Consider the following 20,462-nt stretch of genomic DNA (forward strand, 5'->3'; position numbering starts at 1 on the left):
AGGTTTTTTGCCGCCCCAAGCAAAACATTTTTTGGCTGCCCCCCCGCCCCCAGACATGAGCCCCCCCGCCCACCAGTGCCCCCCACTCACATCCCCTGTTGCCCCAGCACTGGGCTCCCCCCCAAATGTGGGATCCGCTACCAGCACACTGCAGCCGAGCCCTGGCCCAGCTGCGACTCTGTCCCCATGCGGGTGGAGCTGCTGGGCAGCGCGGAGCGGGAGTACTTCCAGGTGGCGGCGCGGCTACGGGGTGGCGCAAAGAACACGGCCCCCTCCCTGGGCTTTGCAGCACTGCTGGTGGCCAAGGTGGATCAGTTCGCGCTCACCGCCCTCACCCCTGACATGCTGGCGGCCGAGGACCTGGAGAGCCCCCTGGACCTGCTGCTCTTCAGCCTCACGGTGCCCTGGCCCAGCCCCGGCAGGAGGGAAGGCAAGGATCTCCGGCTGTGGGGCTACCTGCTCAGCACCGACGAACCCAGCCGGCTGCTCACCTCCTCACACACTCCAGGAGCCCCTCGCCACCATCGCAGCCCGGGCTCGGCTCCAGGAGACCCCGTTTTCCTCCCTCCCCGGCTCCTCACACACACTGGGTAGGGCCGCCCAGAGGATTCAGGGGGCCTGGGGCAAAGCAATTTTGGGGGCCCCTTCCATAAAAAAAAGTTGCAATACTATAGTAACATGTATTTGGAAATGTAAAAAATAACTAGTGAAAATTAATTTGTAATAATTTGAAATTATTATAACCAAATACATTATTTAAAAACATTAAATGCTTTACTGGTCTGTCTACATTTGCAATTACATAATGGGCTGTTGCTGGGTGATGGTGATGGTTGGTGCCAATGGGCTGTCACTGCCTGGAGGTGGTGCTGCTGTTGCCCAGGGCTGGGTGGGGAGCTGGGCTCTGGGGGGTGCCCGGCTCACAGGGGCTGGGCTCAGGACTATGGGGAGATGGGGTCGGAGGTTGTCTGGCTCAGAGGGGCTCGCCTCAGAGCTGGGGGATGGGGTCAGGGGTGCCCAGCTCAGAGGGGCTGGGCTCAGAGCTGGAGGTCAGGGCTGTGGGGGGAATGGGTACAGGGGGGTGTCTGGATCAGAGGGGCTGGGCTTGGAGCTGGGGTCAGGGCTGTGGGAAATGGGGTCAGGGGTGTCCGGCTCAGAGGGGCTGGTCTCAGAGCTGGGGATCGGGGCTGTGGGGGATGGGGCCGGGGGGGGTGTCCAGCTCAGAGGGGCTGGGCTCGGAGCTGGGGGTCAGGGCTGTGGGGTGAATGGGGTCAGGGGGGTGTCCGGATCAGAGGGGCTGGGCTTGGAGCTGGGGGTCAGGGCTGGGCCTGGGGGGTAATGGGGTCAGGGGGTGCCTGACAACCACCTCCCTGAGACCCCCCCAATCCAACCCCCCCTTCCCTGGCCCCTGACCGCCCCCCCCAGAACCTGTGCCCCCTGAGTGTCCCCGGGACTCCCTGCCCCTTAGCCACCCCCCCGGCCCCGGCTGCTTACCCCCGGCTCACTGCGCGCCTCGAGAAGCGGCCCTGCCCAGCGAGGCAGCCGCGTGGCTCCGGAGGGGGCTGAGCTCTTCCCCGCTCAGAGCCGCGTGATGAGGGGGTGGGGCTGTGAGCTCCGGGCTGAGCTCAGCTGCCCCCGCTCGGCGTGGAGCTCGCAGCCCCGCCCCCTCACCACACGGCTCTGAGCGGGGCGCAGCTCAGCCCCGCCCCGCCCCCCAGCCAAGCTGCTGCTGCGCTGTTTAGGACCCGGGCGCGAACAAGCAGAAGAGGAGCAGCCCGTCCTTTGCAGCCAGGCGGGGCCGCGCTACCGGTAAGGGGCCATCCCTCTCCCCCAAGCGGAGCCGGGAGCGCGGCCCTGCCCCGGCTGCAGGGGACGGGCCGCTCCTCGGCTCGCAGCGGCAGGATGAGCTGGGGCCCCAGCCTTTTGCCGCCTCCTATATTTTGCCGCCCTAGGCACCAGCTTGTTTTGCTGGTGCCTAGAGCCGCCCCTGCTCCTGGGTCAGGAGCTCGGGGGCTTGGCAGGACAGTCCCGCGGGCCGGATGTGGCCCGCGGGCCGTAGTTTGCCCACCCTTGCCCTAGGGCCTGGAGACTGAAGCGTGCACAGCTGGCCTTTGGCCCCAAGCTGGGGAGTTACGTACAGAGGGGACGTGTCCGTAGCACAGGCCAGAAGCTGGTACCAAGGCCAGTCCCCCAAGGCTGGAGATGGCCACCCAGCAGGGAGGAGCTGCTGCCTCGGGGCTCCACTCCCAAGCTGTGCCAGGGCAGGAGGTGCCAGGCACCATGAAGCTGGAGAGGCCGGATGGAACCAGTCCTGACCTGGGGGACAAAGTTGATCAAGTAGAGAAAGGCCCTGCAGCAGGGCAGTGCTGGGTGGGCCGGGGAGTTCCCAAGTTGGCTGGTGCTGCCACAGACGGTGACTGAGCGGCAGCAACTGGGGGATACCAGTGACGGCAGCAAGATGAAAGGAGCCATCCTTCACTACTACAACATGGAGGTGCAGCGTCAGCACTTCAGGGGCGGCATGACACTCACCCAAGCCCCAGGCTGCTGCTCAGGAGGTTCAGACAGGATAAGTCCCCTCAGAGTCGTCTGCTGGGGTGGGGAGGGGATGCCGCTGTGCCTCCACCCCTCCTCCCTCCACAGGCGTAGCAGTCAGTCTGCCGTGGGCGGGCAGCAAGGGAGTGCAGTGCCCAGCTGCAGGTGGCAGCTGCCTTCTGCCCAGGGCGTAGGTGAGGCAGGGAGGAGGGAGGCACACGGGGGTGGCAGGTGGGGCTGGGGGAGAGACCAAGCCCTGAACATTGCTGGATCTGGACCCACAGGGCCCTGAATTTACTGGAGCACGGGCACCACAGGCCCATAAAACTCCCACCCCTGCCTAGAGGACAGGGGAGCAGTGATGCTGGGGGGCTTATCTCCCTTAGTGGCCTAGTGGAGGATTATGCTCCCACTCTGTTTCGTCGGCGTTCTCCCTGAGATGGTCCCTCAGGCAGCGGTAGCAGAACTCCATCCAGCACTCCGGGCACTCCACCAGGGGGCAGCCTAGCCCAGTGTGGCTCACCAGGGTGTGGCACTCGGGACAGGCCCACTAGTCCTATCCCCCAGCAGCCAGGTGAAGTGGCAGTGCCCACTGCATTCCAATAGGCTATAGAGGAGGAAATGTCCTCTGCACTCCAGTATCTGGGGGAGGTGTCAGTCTTCTATGCACCCCAATACCCAGGAGATGGGGCAATGGCCCCTGCACCCCAATAGCTAGGAGAGGTGTCAGTTCTCTCTACACCCCAATACCCAAGAGATGGGGCAATAGCCCTGTCACGGAGCCACCGGGGCGATGCTCTGGAACTACTCCCTATGAAGCCAGTCAAGACTCTGGGGGAGCCTCCTCTCTCTGAGCAGACTGCCTCCAGGGCAAGAAGCTCACACAGCTTCGACCTTCCTGGGTCTGACCTCGCAGCATTCAGCATCCCCTGCCCACTGTGCGCTTCCCACAGCGAGTCCGGGGAAGCCACAGGGCCCTGCATCCCAACTCCTGCAGTCAGCAGTGACTCTCAGCCAGCCGGTGAAACAGAAGGTTTATTAGTCAACAGGAACACAGTGTAGAACACAACTTGTTAGCACAGAAATCAGTGACTTTCAGCAAAGTCCATCTTGGGGAGTTCTGGGCCAGATGTCCTGGACTCCCCCTCTTCCAGCCCCCCAAGCAGACTACCCAGCTTGCTTCTTCTCCTCCTCTTTGTCTCGCTTCCGGGGCAGTCACTGTCTCATCACCTGGTTGCACTCCCCTCCTGGGTCTCAGGTTACGAAGGGCATGGGTCATAGCATCTGTGCAGGCTGGAGCAGCTTCACCTGCCCCAGAGGTCTCAGCCAAAGTCACACACCCCTATTCCCACCACCAAGGTATCAGTGCAGCACACAGAGAAACTGAGGCACACACAATATTCATGCAAAACAGTAAAACTCACGTAAGACTCACAACATAACAAGGGAAATTCCCCACTTCATCACAGCTGCCTGCACGCCTGTCTCTGGCAGAGGCATTACTCCTCCCTGCACCTCGATGCCCAGGAGCCAGTGCACTACCCCCAGCATCCTGTGAGCAAGGAGTGGGGGTTGGGCCCCTGGAGGTCCCCAAACCTGGGAGCAGGGCTGAGTGTGATGGGGTGGGATCTGGCTTTGGGGATGCAAGAGGGGAGTTCTCAGGGGTCACAGCAGGGGTTGAGTCTGGGGTCTCCCTTGGGCTAGGGGGACCTATTCAGCTCCTGTCTCCCGGCGATACTGCAGCTGGCCTCCGAGTAATTATTGCAATCCAGGCCTTCATCCTCGTCATGCTCCCACTCTGTCTCGTCAGCATCCTCCCCAAGATGGTCCCTCAGGCAGCGGTAGCAGAACTCTGTCCAGCACTCGGGGCACTCCACCAGGGGGCAGCCTAGCCCAGTGTGGCTCACCAGGGTGTGGCACTCAGGACAGGCACGCAGTGAGGGGCAGCCGTGGACAGATGATCCCGGGGCCTGGATCTCCAGGGTGTCGTAAAGTGCAGCCTGTAGGGGGCACTGGGGATTGGAGCAGGATTTTCCCTGAGGCAAGGGGTCCTTCCAGTCCGTGCGGCAGCCCCAACAGAAGCAGTACAGCTCCCCGGCCCGCTGGGAGCAGGGCAGGCAGGGGGTGCGCAAGGTACCGGGGTCCAGACGCTGGACAAGGTGCTGGCTGCGTGGGCACTGGGGGAAGTCATGGCGGGGAGTTAGGCACCTCTGTGCTCTGAGCAATCAGTGCTCCAGTTCTTGGGCTCCCAGCCCAGCCTGTTGGCGATGTCCCTCCCTTCCCCCGCAAAACACCATAAATGGGGACTTAACAATTGTAGCCAGTTTCACAAGGTTATTGGCTGGGAATTTCCTTAGGTTTTAATATAGTATCTCTCTCTCCCCCCGCCCTCTCCCTATCGATCCCCATCCGCCCCCTCAGTCTAATCTATCTCCATCCACCCTCTCTATCATCTATCTCCATCCACCCCCTCTATGTATCTTCATCTATCCCCTCTAGCTATCTACGCACCCATCCATTCATCCCCATACACAGCCCTCCATACACACCCATCCAGCCCCAGATACACTCACCTATCCATCCAGCCCCAGGCACACACATCCATCTATTCATCGTTAGCTACTGAGACTCACTCATCTGGGGTGGGGGGCTGGGATCCCCCACGCCTCCCCCAGGACTCACCTGGCGGTAGCTGCCCCTGGCCCCCTCCTGCGCCAGGATTTGGGCCTCCAGCGTGGCCTGGTCCTCGTCCGAGAAGAGCCCGAGTTTGCAGAGCTCCTGCCAGAGCCAAGGGGTGTCCGGGCAGCAGGGGCAGCGGAATGAGGTGACGCCCTGGATGGGAATGGGGGGACCTGGATGGGCCACCAATTCTCCCCTATCCTGCAGCCCTGGGCCACCCACCTACCCCACCCCATCCCTCCCCAAGTGTCCTCCCCCTTGAACCCGCTCCCCTTCCCCAGCACCCCAACTGACCCCTCCCCCTTGAACCCTGTCCCCTTCCCCTCTCACTCCTCATCCAATCCCCCTAGCACCTCATAACCCCTACCCTTCCCCATCTCCCCAAATGACCCCTCCCCACTAAAACTCACTCCCTTTCCCCTGTCACTCTGCATCCAATCCCCCTGGCACCCCTCCCCTTCCCCTGTCACTTCGGATCCAATCCTCCTGTCACCCCCTAACCCCTCTCCTTCCCCTGTCACTCTGCATCCAATCCCTCAGCACCCCTTAACCCTGCCCTTTCCCATCACCTCAACTGATCCCTCCCCCTTAAACCCCCATCCCCTGTCACCCCACATCCAATCCCCCTGGCACCCCCAGCCCCTCCCCTTCCCCATCACCACCACCACAACTGATCCCTCCCCCTTCAAGCCCCCGTCCCCTGTCACTCCGCAGCCAATCCCACTCCCTTGGCACCCCCGACCCAACCTGCCTCCCCATCACTCCCTCAACCACCCCCAAAATCTCCTCTGAAGATCCAGCCCCCCTGTGCCTCCCCCCTGCCCAGGCCCCGGCGGGTGGTTACCTGGTCCAGCAGCGCCTGCACCCATCCCCGCAGCCCAGCTACGCTCACCCAGTGCCCACAGGACACCTGTCCTTGCAGCACCCCAGGGGACCCCGCACCTGGAGGGAGAAAGGGGGGGAGGGTGAGACAGGGCCCGACCCCCCCCCAGAGCTCGGCTGCTTCAGCCCTTCCCCATGGATGACCCCAAGGGCTCCACAGGGGGAGGGGAAGAGGAGGGGCCAGGGTCTCACCTGGGGACCCCTCAGGGGGGCAGATCACCTGGAACTGCTCAGCGAGTGCCCGCCACTGTGCCGACGCCATTGCAGGCTGCCGGGATCATCTGTCCTGGGCTGGGAACCCCCCCGTGGGAATCCACCCGCTTTCCCTTTCACTTTTGCTTCCTACAGTGCCCAGCCTCCCCAGTTCTGCAGGTGCCCCTCACTCCCAACCCGCAGCCCCCTGCTAGCCCAGCCCTGGGCTCCCCTTGCCAGTTCTGCTGGTGCCCCTCACTCCCAACCCGCAGCCCCCTGCTAGCTCAGCCCTGGGCTCCCTCCAGCTCTGCTGGGTTTACGTTACAAACTGCGGCGCTCACACTGTGCTGCTGGCAGCAGTTACTGACAGCTGGTGAGAGCTGCAGCTGCCCTGCACAACCGGCTCCTGTTGCCCTTCCTCAGCCTCTGGGCCAGGAGTGTAATGCACCTGCGGGGCTGGGTGGGGCAGGGCAGGGCTAGCAGGAGGCTGCGGGTCCGGACTGAGGGGCACTGGCAGAACTGCTGGGGACCCCCAGGCTGGGTTAGCAGGGGCTGCAGGTCAGGAGTGAGGGGCACTGGCAGAGAAGGGGGGCTGGGCTAGCAGGGGCTGCAGGTCGGGAGTGAGGGGCACCGGCAGGGCTCGGGGGCTGGCCAGAAAGGGAAAGCAGGTGGATTCCTGCCGTGTGTGTGTGTTTCCCAGCCCAGGACAGATGATCCCGGCAGCCTGCAATGGCATCGGGGCAGTGGTGGGCGCTGCTGAGCAGTTCCAGGTGATCTTCCCCCGGGGGGGCCCAGGTGAGACCCTGGACCCTCCCCCTGTCCCCGGGAGGCCCTTTGGGGTCATCCCTTGGGAATGGCTGGAGTAGCTGAGCTCCCAGGAGGATCGGGCCCTGTCTCACCCCTTCCTCTCTCTCCCTCCAGGTGGTGGTGGGGGGGGTCCCCTGGGGCTCTGTGAGGGCATTGGGTGAGCACAGCTGGGCTGTGGGGATGTGTCCGGGTGTTGCTGGACCAGGTAACCACCCCACCCCTGGGCATGGGCAGGTGGACATGAGGAGGGGGTGCAGGAGGGAGGAGTCGAGGGGAGTCAGAGGGCTGGATTTTCAGAGCAGATTTTGGGGCCAGTTGAGGGAGTGATGGGGAGGGGAGGTTGTTGTGGGGTGCCAGTGGAAGGGGAGGAGAGTTCAGGAGAGTTAAGGAGGAAGGCAGTTGGGGAGGGATGGGGGTAGGGTAGGTCGGGGACAGCAGGGGAGAATTGGTGGCTGATGTGGGTCCCCTCATTCCCATCCAGGGTGTCACCTCATTCTGCTGCCCATGCTGCCCGGACACCCCTTGTCTCTGGCTGGAGCTGTGCAAACTCAGGCTCTTCTTGGACAAGGACCAGGCCACGCTGGAGGCCCAAATCCTGGCACAGGAGGGGGCCAGTGGCAGCTACCGCCAGGTGAGTCCTGGGGGAAGTGAGGGGGACCTGATTCCCCCTGCAGGATCTGGCTCAGGCTGGGATCTGGGGTGTGGGTGGGGTCTCAGTAGCTAACACGCCCTCATTCTGCCCTCCAGTGCCTGTGCTGCCTGCACCTCGTCCAGCGCCTGGACCCCAGGATTCTGTGCACCCCCTGCCTGCCCCGCTCCCAGTAGGCTGGGGGGCTGTACTGCTTCTGCTGGGGTTGCAGCACGGAATGGAGGGACCCCTCATCCCAAGTCAGCTGCATGATGCCCCCACGATCGTCCATCCACAGCTACCCCTCACTGCGGGCCTGTCCCTGTTGCCACACCCTCCTGAGCAACATTGGGAAAGGCTGCCCCCTGGTGGTCTGCCCTGAGTGTGGGTTCCCATTCTGCTATCTGTCACTGCCTGGGTCTGTGCAGGGGACTGGCAGCTGGTCTGCTGGGGAGATGCAGTGACTCTAACTCCCAGAGGGAGCCCTGCAGTGCCCCATGTCACGGGCTGGATCCAGGGGCTTTGGAGAGGGGGGATCTGAGACAAGAGGGGGCTGCTTTGACCCCCACCAGGGCTATCAGGACTCAATGCATTGTGGGTATGTGTATGGGGATAGATACATGGATGGGAATGGGGATGAATGGATGGATGGATATGGGAATAGGGATGTGTATGGGCTGGGGATGGATGGATGGCTAGATGGATGTGTATGGGGATGGGGATATATATGGGGATGTGTATGCGGATGGAGATGGGGATGGATGGCTAGAGGATTGTATATTTATATGGATGGGTGGATGGGGATGGCAATGGATGGGTGGATGTGGATGGAGATGAGGATGGGGAAGGGGATGTGTATGGGAGTGGATGGATAGAGGATTGTATATTGGGGATGGGGATTGGGATGAATGGATGGATGTGTAGGGGAGTGGATCATGTGGATGGGGATGAGTGCATGGATGTGGATGGGGATGAAAATGTGTACGGGGTGGGTCTGGATGGATGGATATGTAGGGGGATGGGGATGGATGGACAGATGGATTGAGGATTGTATATTTGGATGGATATATGGGATGGGGATGGAGATGAATGGATGGATGTGTAGGGGGATGGGGATGGATGGATGTGTGTGGATGGATAGAGGATTGTATATTGGGATGGATAGTTGGATGGATAGAGGATTGTATATTGGGATGGATAGTTGGATGGATGTGGATGGATAGAGGATTGTATCAGGAGTGGGTGGGTGAGATTCTGTGGCCTGCATTGTGCAGGAAGTCAGACTAGATGATCATAATGGTCCTTTCTGACCTTAAAGTCTATAAGTCTATGAGTCTATGAGTATATTGGGATGGATGGTTGGATGGATGTATATGGGGATAGATGGATGGGGTTGGGGATGTGTATGCAGATGAGGATGGATGAATGGATGTATATGAGGAGGGATGGATGAGGATGGATGCATGTGTATGGGGATGGGGATGCAGATGAATAGAAGGATGTGTATTGGGATGGGGATGTGTATGGGGTGTGGCTGGAAGGATGGATGTGTATGGGGATAGGTATGGGGATGGACGGTGTAGCAGGGTGATCACCCAGCTCCTGCTCGGAGGGGTTAAAAGCAGCCCTGGGGAGGGCTGTGGCTGGGGAAAGGCTGATTGGGGAAGCAGCCTCAGCTGTGGCCACACCCCAATCAGGTCCCAGCTGGCCCTTATAAGAGGGCAGTGGGTCAGGAGCAAAGAGTCTCTCTCTAGCTTGCTGAGGGAGAAGGGCCTGGCTCCCGGGGAGCTGAGCAGGGTACCCACAGTGAAGCAGGGCTGGGGGAAGGCTAGAGGATCTGGGGAGCTCCAGCCTTGAAATCCCCCAGGCCGCAGGCCTAGTTAAAGGCTGGAAAGGGTATTGGGGTTGCAGGGTGCAGCCCAAGGGTAGGCAGAGGCAGCAGGTCCAAACCCGCCTTGCCAGTGATGAGTGGCATTTACACTGCAGTCTGCCCCAGTGAATGGCGGCTAGATCGAGACTGGCAGTAGCCATAGTCTGAGGCAAGGTGGGGATAGAGGGTGGGGGTTCCCTGGGGAGGGGAGACCCAGATATATGGGGGTACTGCCAGGGGGCATCAACCCGGCCTGAAAAGGACACCTGGGTCCAGGAGGGACTCAGGCCCAATGGCAAACGGGACACCAGCCTGCACAGGGCACTCTGGAGGCTGGAAACGCTAATTCCCTGGACAACCAGCAGGAGGCGCTGCACCAGTGAGTTCTCACCCCTTAGAGATGGATAGAGGATTGTATATTGGGATGGATGGATGTGTATGGGGATGGGATGGGGATGCTGTAACAAAGCAGCCTTTGGTGGGACACTACTGAGAGTATCAATTCAGGACAAATTGCTTAGAGCAGGGCAGTTGCAGCCCACGGCTGGGGGTCCTTTGCACACCAAACCAGCCCAACAGAGAGGGCTTCAGTTTCACCCCACTGGCTAACCAGAAGTCACACAAGCAATTCCCTCGGACACTCCAGTTTCCCAGTATCACCACCAGCGCCACTCGTTATGGGGATGAATGGTTATGAAAACCAACACCCCAGTAGAAGAAAAGAGGTTCTCCCGATCCCAAAGGACCAAGACTCAGACCCAGATCAATATACAAGTCAGATCTTACCCACAAATCACGCTATTGCCAATCCTTTAGAATCTAAAATCTAAAGGCTTTTTCATAAAAAGAAAGAAATATACATGAGTTAAAATTGGTTAAATGGAATCAACTACATACAACAATTGCAAAGTTCTTAGTTCAGGCTTGTTTCAGGCTTGATGGGATTACTGCTGATTTATACCAATCAGGTCTCTGGAGTACAAACATCCCAGCTGGGATGGGTCATTCAGTCCTTTGTTCAGAGCTTCAGTTTCAAGCACAGTTCCTCCAGAGGTCAGAAGTAGGATTGAAGACAAAATGGAGGGGTTTCCAGGGCCTTTTATGTCCTCTGCCATGTGGAAAGACCCTTTGTTCTACTGTGGAAAATAACAGCAGCAAGATGGAGTTTGGAGTCACACGTCCATGTATGACTCAGTTTGCAGGCGGCAGCCATTGCTCACATGCTACCTTGAACGTTCCCAGGAAGGCTCCTCAGATGTAGACTGGAGTCTCCCAAGGTCCATTGTCAGTTAAGTGTTTCTTGATTGGGCACTTACTCAGAATAAGTCCTTTCTCAAGAAGCTGACCAAATGCTTCACTGATGCTACCTAGAATCAAACACATTGGGATACAAGTACGTAGCCAATACAAAATGATACACAAATACAAAAATGATACACACATACAGACAGCATAATCATAACCAGCAAATTACAACCTCTTACTTGACCTCCTTTGTACAAGATTTGTTACAACTATAGGACCCTGGTTGCCACAATGATCTGTATGGTCACAGTTCATGTCAATAACGTCACAGATGGGCATGGGGATGGATGATAGATGGATATGTATGGGGATGAGGAAGGATGGGGCTGGCTGGCTGTGGATGAGGATGGCTGGATTGAGGATTATATATTGGGATGGATTAATGGGTGATAGATCATCTGGCCCACAGGACCGTCCTGTCTGGCCCTCGAGCTCCTGGGAGGACCTGCATGAAAGACTCCCTAAGCTTATTTACCATCTTAGGTTAAAAGTAAGCTGCCACCATCAAGCGTGTTTCAAATCTTAGGGGAGAGCCACTTGGAACTCTGCCTTTCCCCAAATATTTCCCAAGTCCCTAACCTCCCCCCCTTTTCTGGGCAGATTTGAGACTAATTCCTCCCCCCTACAAGTCCTTACACCCCTTTTCCTGGGTAGGTGTCAAGGTTCCTTCCCCACTCTGGACTTTAGAGCACAGATATGAGGACCTGCATGTGAACTTCTAAACTGAATTATCAGTTTAGATCTGGTTTTGCTGCCACCATTTCCAAATACTAGCTCCCTTCCCTGGATAGTCTTGAGAGACTTCTTCACCAAGTTCCTGGTGAACACCGATCCAATCCCTTGGATCTTAACACAAGGAGAATTTAACCATCCCCCCTCCTTTCCCCCACCAATTCCTGGTGGTTCCAGATCCAATCCCCTTGGATCTTAAAACAAGGAAAAATCAATCAGGTTCTTAAAAAGAAGGCTTTTAATTAAAGAAAGAAAGGTAAAAATAATCTCTGTAAAATTAGGATGGAAACTAACTTTACAGGGTAATCAGATTCCTAGGGCCCAGAGGAACCCCCACTAGCCTTAGGTTCAAAGTTACAGCAAACAGAGGTAAATCCTCTTAGCAAAAAGGAACATTTACAAGTTGAGAAAACAAAGATAAAGCTAACACGCCTTGCCTGGCTGTTACTTACAAGTTTGAAATATGAGAGACTTGTGCAAAAAGATTTGGAGAACATGGATTGATGTCTGGTCCCTCTTAGTCCCAAGAGCGACCACCACCCACAACAAAGAGCACAAACACAAGCCTGCCCGCCCCCAAGATCTGAAAGTATCTTGTCCCCTTATTGGTCCTTTGGGTCAGGTGTCAGCCAGGTGACCTGAGCTCCTTAACCCTTTACAGGTAAAAGGATTTTGGTGCCTCTGGCCAGGAGGGATTTTATAGAATTGCACACAGGAGGGTTGTTACCCCTCCCTTTATAGTTATGACCGGCGCAAGGCTCTGGGCGGTGGGGCTGTGAGCTCCTGGGGCAGCCTGACCCGGTGCTCTACGGTGGTGGCAGCAGTGTGGCCTGGCTCCAGCTGGGCGGTGCGCCTGTAGCGCCACCAGTACTCCAGGCAGCACGGTGAGGGGGCACGGAGTGGGGGTGTTGGATAGAGGGCAGGGGAGTTCAGGGTTGTGGTCAAGGGTGGGGTTGTGGCTAGGGGTCAGGGTGGTTGGGGGGGGAACAGGGGGCTGAATGGGGGCAGGTGTCCCTAGGGGGCTGTCAGGAAGGAGGGGGGGTTGGATGGGGCATCAGGGGCAGGGGTTCTGGGGGCAGTCAGGGGACAGGGACTGAAGAAGAGCTCTGTGTGGCTCCAAAGCTTGTCTCTATCACCAAGAGAAGTTGGTCCTGTAAAAGATATTCCCTCCTCCACCCGGTCTCTCCAAAGCCCATTGACAGTGGATGTTATTTAGACTCCTAAGAACATAAGAACGGCCGTACCGGGTCAGACCAAAGGTCCATCTAGCCCAGTATCTGTCTACCGACAGTGGCCAATGCCAGGTGCCCCAGAGGGAGTGAACCTAACAGGCAATGATCAAGTGATCTCTCTCCTGCCATCCATCTCCATCCTCTGACGAACAGAGGCTAGGGACACCATTCTTACCCATCCTGGCTAATAGCCATTTATGGACTTAGCCACCATGAATTTATCCAGTCCCCTTTTAAACATTGTTATAGTCCTAGCCTTCACAACCTCCTCAGGTAAGGAGTTCCACAAGTTGACTGTGTGCTGCGTGAAGAAGAACTTCCTTTTATTTGTTTTAAACCTGCTGCCCATTAATTTCATTTGGTGACCCCTAGTTCTTGTATTATGGGAATAAGTAAATAACTTTTCCTTATCCACTTTCTCAACATCACTCATGATTTTATATACTTCTATCATATCCCCCCTTAGTCTTCTCTTTTCCAAGCTGAAGAGTTCTAGCCTCTTTAATCTTTCCTCGTATGGGACCCTCTCCAAACCCCTAATCATTTTAGTTGCCCTTTTCTGAACCTTTTCTAGTGCTAGAATATCTTTTTTGAGGTGAGGAGACCACATCTGTACACAGTATTCGAGATGTGGGCGTACCATGAATTTATATAAGGGCAATAATATATTCTCAGTCTTATTCTCTATCCCCTTTTTAATGATTCCTAACATCCTGTTTGCTTTTTTGACCGCCTCTGCACACTGCGTGGACATCTTCAGAGAACTATCCACGATGACTCCAAGATCTTTTTCCTGACTCGTTGTAGCTAAATTAGCCCCCATCATGTTGTATGTATAGTTGGGGTTATTTTTTCCAATGTGCATTACTTTACATTTATCCACATTAAATTTCATTTGCCATTTTGTTGCCCAGTGACTTAGTTTTGTGAGATCTTTTTGAAGTTCTTCACAATCTGCTTTGGTCTTAACTATCTTGAGTAGTTTAGTATCATCTGCAAACTTTGCCACCTCACTGTTTACCCCTTTCTCCAGATCATTTATGAATAAATTGAATAGGATTGGTCCTAAGACTGACCCCTGGGGAACACCACTAGTTACCCCTCTCCATTCTGAGAATTTACCATTAATTCCTACCCTTTGTTCCCTGTCCTTTAACCAGTTCTCAGTCCATGAAAGGACCTTCCCTTTTATCCCATGACAGCTTAATTTACATAAGAGCCTTTGGTGAGGGACCTTGTCAAAGGCTTTCTGGAAATATAAGTACACTATGTCCCCCTTGATCCCCCTTGTCCACATGTTTGTTGACCCCTTCAAAGAACTCTAATAGATTAGTAAGACACGATTTCCCTTTACAGAAACCATGTTGACTATTGCTCAACAGTTTATGTTTTTCTATGTGTCTGACAATTTTATTCTTAACTATTGTTTTGACTAATTTGCCCGGTACCGACGTTAGACTTACCGGTCTGTAATTGCCGGGATCACCTCTAGAGCCCTTTTTAAATATTGGCGTTACATTAGCTAACTTCCAGTCATTGGGTACTGAAGCCGATTTAAAGGACAGGTTACAAACCTTAGTTAATAGTTCCACAACTTCACATTTTAGTTCTTTCAGATCTCTTGGGTGAATGCCATCTGGTCCCGGTGACTTGTTAATGTTGAGTTTATCAATTAATTCCAAAACCTCCTCTAGTGACACTTCGATCTGTGACAGTTCCTCAGATTTGTCACCTACAAAAGCCAGCTCAGGTTTGGGAATCTCCCTAACATCCTCAGCCGTGAAGACTGAAGCAAAGAATCCATTTAGTTTCTCTGCAATGACTTTATCGTCTTTAAGCGCTCCTTTTGTATTTTGATCGTCAAGGGGCCCCACTGGTTGTTTAGCAGGCTTCCTGCTTCTGATGTACTTAAAAACCATTTTGTTATTACCTTTGGAGTTTTTGGCTAGCCGTTCTTCAAACTCCTCTTTGGCTTTTCTTATTACACTCTTGCACTTAAGTTGGCAGTGTTTGTCTCCTTTCTATTTGCCTCACTAGGATTTGACTTCCACTTTTTAAAGGAAGTCTTTTTATCTCTCACTGCTTCTTTTACTGTTAAGCCACGGTGGCTCTTTTTTAGTTCTTTTACTGTTTTTCTTAATTTGGGGTGAGACCCCCAGTGCCTTGAGAAAGATTGGCTTGGAATGGGCGTGGTGCATGCTGATTGCCACCTGATCACGCCACACATACTATCCTTTGCCTTTCTTCTGGTACCCCTCAGGGCAGGGGTTGTCTCCCCCTCTGGCTTTGGGAAGGACCTGGCACTTGGGGTGAGGGGCTTACCTTAGCCTGGCTGCAAAAAAAAATGTGGACTGGTTTGTCTGCCAGCCATCTGCCAGAGTGGCGTGGCATGGAGACCCCCTACCACAGCCTCCCACACCCGTCGGTGCTAGGGACGGAGGTTCAGGAGCGGAGCTGGACATCATTTGCCATACAGGGCCGAGGGAGCTGGAGCACAGGCCAGGGCTGGGTTTCCAGCCAAGCCCAGGATCGAAGATGGGCACAGAGCAGGGAGCATCTCTGCCTGAGCAGGTGAAGATGGAGGAGCAAGACCAGCCAACCAGGCCTGCCCTGAGGGAGGAGCCACAGTCAGTGGGGAACCACCCCCCTTCGGGGCAGGCCTGGGTGAATGATGAGCTCAGCAGGTGTCAGGGACTGCAACAGCTGGTGAATCAGCTACATTTGTAGAAGCCAGAGCTTCATGGGGAGGGGCTGCTGGGCCCCCTGCCCCACCCCCAGGCCCACGGGGAGATGGGGAAAGGGGGGGAGACTGAGCCCAATCTTGCCACCACCAAATGAGTGACTGACACCTGCCAGGAGCCCAGGGGGCTGGGAGGAGCCCGGGACACACACACCCTCGGTGGGGAAGACCAACAGGCCCATGCCTGGAGGCCAGGGAGGTTGGTGATGGTGCCAAGGTGAAGGGAACTGTCCTGCGCCGCCATGACATGGAGACACAGCGCCAGCGCTTCAGGGGCTTCTGCTACCAGGAGGCCGAGGGGCCCCGGAAGGTTTACGGCTGCCTGTGGGAACTTTCCCATCGCTGGCTGCAGCCAGAGACCTGCACCAAGGAGCAGATGTTGGAGCTGCTGGTTCTTGAGCAGTTCCTGAGCCTCCTGCCTGAGGAAATGCAGAGCTGGGTGCAGGAGCGTGGCCCGGAGAGTGGCCAGGAGGCCCTGGCCCTGGCAGAGGATTTCTAGCTCTTTCCCCAGGAGCCCAGCTGGCGATCCCAGGTATCCTGGTCTGGGGGGAATGTAGGTGGGGAGGCAAAGACAAACCAGGCAGGGGATTGTCCTGGGGCACCGGATGCTGGGTGGGGGATGGTCCTGCCAGACCCGCTGCACAACCCAAAGGGATCCCTCCCCTGCGTGGGGCCTGCAAGGTCCAGTACCAGCCGGAGCAGCTGCCAAGAGCCCCCCCAGGGAAGAGACGCCATGAGAGAGGAGGTGTCAGGAAGCTGCAGGACCTCATTGTGCAGCAGATCCTGTGGCGGGGGGAGAGGCTGGGGTGGCATGCTGGCCTTGTCCGGCACTCACGCCATGCGTGGCCACAGGGCACAGGTGAGGAGGACAAGCCTTTTCAGTGCCCAGTGTGTGGGAAGAGCTTCATTGAGAGCTCAGCACTGATCCGGCATCAGAGGATCCACATGGGTGAGCGGCTTTATCCGTGTGGGGAGTGCGGCAAGTGCTTCATTGAGAGCTTGGACCTGCACAAGCAGCAGCGGGTGTACACGAGCGAGAGGCCCTACCCATGTGGGGAGTGTGGCAAGCAGTTCAGCAGCAGCTCCAACCTCATCCAGCACCTGCACACCCACACCGGGGAGCGGCCCTACCGCTGCACCGAGTGTGGGAAGAGCTTCTCGCAGAATGCCACCCTCATCACCCACCACCGCATCCACACTGGTGAGCGCCCCTACAAGTGCTATGCCTGTGGGAAGAGCTTTGGCGCCTGCTCCATGCTCTTCCAGCACCAGCGCACCCACATGGGGGAGCGCCCCTACCAGTGCACCCAGTGCGGCCGCCGCTTCAGCTGCAGCTCCTACCTCATGGCACACCAGAGAATCCACAGGGGGTAGGGCCCTGGGGCAGCATGCCAGGGACCCATGTGTGGTAGGGCCCTTGGGGCAGCATGTCATGGACCCATGCGGGATAGGGGCCAGCACACCAGGAATCCGTGTGGGAGAGGGGACTCCTGGGGCAGCACACCAGGGACCCAGGTGGAACAGGGGCTAGCATGCCAGATACCCATGTTGGGGAGAGAGGGTGCCTGAGGCAGCGTGCCAGAGACCCATGCAGGACAAAGGCCAGTGCACCAGGGAACCATGTTGAGGAGGGGCCCCCAGGGCAGCATGCCAGGCATCCACATGGGGGTGCACCAGAGATCTATGTGAGGGAGGGACCTAGTGCCTGTCATTTACATGGAGGAGGGGCCCCCAGGCTATTGCACCAGGGATCCAGGTAGGGTGGCCATTCCTTTGGGCAGTGATAATTGTCTGGCTGTGAGCAAGGGGGTTGTAAGGAAGGGTCTGGACCCAGGGCGATTGATCTTTGGAGTCCATGACTGGGAGGCAGAGGACCCGGGCGGGTGGGGAAAGAGGTTGGGCTGGAGAAGGAGTGGTGTGTTGAGGTGATCAGTCATACAGGCATGGGAAATAGAAAGGAGCGGGAGGGTTGCTCATGGCGGGGTTGGGAAGGGGATGGGAGGGATCTGGGTGCTGGAGTTTGGAGACTGCAAAGGGGATAGGGAATGGTGAGTAACAGGCGTTGGAGATTAGTTGTTCCTGGGCTTGCCCTTGCAGTTCCCTCCATGTCTCATTCCGAGAGGAGACTGTGCCCGATTCCCGGCTGTCTGCCAGACATAGCTGCAGCTTTAACAACATTGCAACGAGGGCTGGTTGGAAAACAAGGGTGCTGAGGGAAAACTGCAGGGTCAGACCGGGTTTGCATTCCACGTGGGAGCAACAATAGGGCCTTGCCAAATATTTCACAAAAAAAATTGAAAGAGAAAGCGCTCTACTGGGCTGGCCACTGGTCAGAGGTCAGCCCATGCCTGGGGGACGGGAGCCCTTGCTCTGTCTGATTGCGGGGAGAGTTCTGAGCTACAGGTATAGTGCCAGTCTCTCGTTCTTTCCTCTTGGAGCTGTTCCTCTTGATATAAATAACATGGAGCCATTGGGCCAGAGGGGGAGAGATTTGAGATTTGCAGCGCAGTGGCCAGAGTCCCCACTGGGGCTGTGCCATACATAGGGCCTTACCAGGCATGGCACATCACAGACCAGGAAAAATGGTCTCCCCCCATGAAGGCTGGTGTTTTCTGTGCTTTCACCTTATACTATACAGATTTCACAGGGGAAACCAGCATTTTGCAAAGTGGGGAGGAGGCGGGGTCCTGACCCAAAAGGGAGTTGCAGGGGTGTTGCAAGGTTATATTTTGTGGGTAGCAGTATTGTGACCCTTACTTCTGTGCTGCCTTCAGAGCTGGGTGGCTGGAGAGTGGCGAGTGCTGACTGAGGGCTCAGCTCTGCAGGCAGCAGCATAGAAGTAAGGGTGCAATACCAGGCCAGGCCAGGCCATCCTTACTTCTGTGCTGCTGCTGGCGGTGGCTCTGCCTTCAGAGCTGGGCTCCTGAGCAGCAGCCACCACTCTCCAGATGCCCAGCAATGAAGGCAGCGCCGCTACCATCAGCAGCGCAGAAGTCAGGGTAGCAGTACCACAATCCCTCCTACAATAACCTTGCAACCCGCCACCCCCATGATAGCTCTGTGGTTTGAGCACTGGCCAGCTAAATGCAGGGTTATGAGTTCAATCCTTGAGGGGCCATTTAGGGATCTAGGGCAAAAATCTGTCTGGGGATTGGTCCTGCTTTGAGCAGCAGGACTAGACTAGATACCTCCTGAGGTTCCTTCCAACCTGGATATTCCATGATTCAACTCCTTTTTGGGTTAGGACCCCTACAGTTACAACACTGTGAAATGTCAGATTTAAATAGCTGAAATCATCAGCTTGGCTGAGGGCTTTTGCTGGAGTCTCTGTGGGTTTGACCAGAAATTCCATCCTAGACCTGAGAATCCTTCCCAACAAAAGGCTTGGTTTCCCCAAATTGGCATTTCCATAAGACATTTTGTCAACAACTCCCCACCCCAGCTCTGCCTGGGGTAGGGTCACCACCTGGCTGGTATTTGACCGGCCTGGATTTTTTTTTTTATGGGTTTGCCAGTTGCCAGAAAAATAATTTAATCTGCTGGGTTTTTTCACCCTGGTCTAAAGATTGGCATTATTATCACAATAGTGTGTTAAAATTTTTGGTGTCCAGCTAAAGATGCTGCAGCGTTCCCACTTCTGCAGTGTAAGGATAACAGATCAAAACTGTTGAAAATACAGTGGCTGCCCACCAACACACAAGCATGTGTGTGAGAAAGTTTGAGGCATGTGAGAGTGAGGAGACGTGCTGTTTAACTATAGAGTTGGCGGCGGAAGCTGTGCTGCTTGGTTCACGATGGCCAAGCAGAGTTGGCAGTGGAAGCGGTCGAAGAGGAAGAGAAAGAGTAGATACTTATAGAGATTACATAGAAAGACAAGAGGAAATGCGAGGTGGATTCATAGTACCAGGAGTGAAGTGGTGCACCGGCTGCTGAAAGCAGGATGGCATCTGTACACCAAAAAGGCGTGAAACGATTGTCTGCCATAGCTTTCACGGAGGGAGGAGCAACTGATGACACACCCAGAAACACCTGCGAGAATGTTTTTGCCCTGTCATGCACTGGGAGCTTAACCCAGAATTCCAATGGGCGGTGGAGAATACAGGAACTGTGGGATAGTTACCCACAGTGCACCGCTCTGACATTCGATGCTAGCCTCAGTGCTGTGGATGCACTCCGCTGAATTCACGCGCTTTAGTGGGGACACAAAAGACCGAATGTATAAAATTGCTTCTGAAAATTCTAATAGAATAATTTTGAAATAATTTCATACTGTAGACGTACCCAAAGGTGGCGGTGGCCCTAGCAGCGTAGGGCGTAATGAGAAGTGGCCAGCTGGTGCAAATTGGCCTCCATGGAAGGTAGCAAAGTTATGGCAGTAGAAGGTTCAGCCAAGATGTAACAGCTGGATATAGGCACCACTTTCAGCTTCAGCTGTTCTTCAAGATGGCTGGCTCGCTACCACATACCCTTCTGCCAGACTGGGTACTTGGGGGCCGGAGGGCAGATGGTGTCCTCAGCAGCTTTCACTCAGGTGCTGGGTTCGGGGGAGGAGAGTGCTGGTGCTATGCCAGAGTCTGCCTGCAGCTCAGCTGGGATGCCACTCACAGCAGCCCTGTGCTGGTTTTCATCCCCCATGTGCTGCGATTGCCCATGGAATCGTTAAGCAGGTTGATGTAACAATACTCCCAGAGGGGTTGTTGTCCATAGAGATTGGTCCTGAGACTTCTGGATCTCAGAGTGTGGCTTTAGCTCTCGTTAGCCATGAAACAATAGACCTGAGAGTTGTGAACTGTGCCCAGTGTCAACTGACATTACTGGTCGCAGTTCACAACTCTCAGCTCTATTGTTTCAGGCTGGCTG

General features: G+C 56.0%; 2 protein-coding genes across 3 annotated transcripts; one reads left to right on the plus strand and one right to left on the minus strand.

The window, feature by feature from the left end:
* Positions 1 to 3,563: 3,563 nt before the first annotated feature.
* LOC120390057 (probable E3 ubiquitin-protein ligase RNF217) lies at positions 3,564 to 6,369 on the minus strand. Of its 2 annotated transcripts, none has more exons than XM_039512319.1 (4): positions 6,289 to 6,369; positions 6,059 to 6,156; positions 5,218 to 5,367; positions 3,564 to 4,547 (listed from the first exon to the last, which is right to left on the minus strand). In XM_039512319.1, the coding sequence occupies exons 1-4, from the start codon at positions 6,356 to 6,358 to the stop codon at positions 4,236 to 4,238; spliced, it is 630 nt and encodes a 209-aa protein (XP_039368253.1). In that variant the 5' UTR covers positions 6,359 to 6,369; the 3' UTR covers positions 3,564 to 4,235. The 2 variants fall into 2 exon arrangements, with proteins under 2 accessions (XP_039368253.1, XP_039368252.1); XM_039512318.1 differs by having other exon boundaries at positions 3,564 to 4,712.
* Positions 6,370 to 15,849: 9,480 nt separating this feature from the next.
* LOC120390514 (zinc finger protein with KRAB and SCAN domains 2-like) lies at positions 15,850 to 16,976 on the plus strand. Its single transcript, XM_039513246.1, has 2 exons — positions 15,850 to 16,098; positions 16,455 to 16,976. Exons 1-2 carry the CDS (start codon positions 15,850 to 15,852, stop codon positions 16,974 to 16,976), a joined length of 771 nt encoding a protein of 256 aa, XP_039369180.1.
* Positions 16,977 to 20,462: the final 3,486 nt, after the last annotated feature.

Source organism: Mauremys reevesii, linkage group 24 (genome assembly GCF_016161935.1).
Source record: "Mauremys reevesii isolate NIE-2019 linkage group 24, ASM1616193v1, whole genome shotgun sequence".
Taxonomy (NCBI): domain Eukaryota; kingdom Metazoa; phylum Chordata; order Testudines; family Geoemydidae; genus Mauremys; species Mauremys reevesii.

Coding starts and splice junctions, on each gene's coding strand:
- LOC120390057 (XM_039512318.1), bottom strand. CDS start 6,358: ATGGCGTCGGCACAGTGGCGGGCACTCGCTGAGCAGTTCCAGGTGATC. Junction 6,157..6,288: donor CCCCCCTGAGGGGTCCCCAG/GTGAGACCCTGG, acceptor TTCTCCCTCCAG/GTGCGGGGTCCCCTGGGGTG. Junction 5,368..6,058: donor TGCAGGCGCTGCTGGACCAG/GTAACCACCCGC, acceptor ATTCCCATCCAG/GGCGTCACCTCATTCCGCTG.
- LOC120390514 (XM_039513246.1), top strand. CDS start 15,850: ATGGAGACACAGCGCCAGCGCTTCAGGGGCTTCTGCTACCAGGAGGCC. Junction 16,099..16,454: donor TGGCCCTGGCAGAGGATTTC/TAGCTCTTTCCC, acceptor GCGTGGCCACAG/GGCACAGGTGAGGAGGACAA.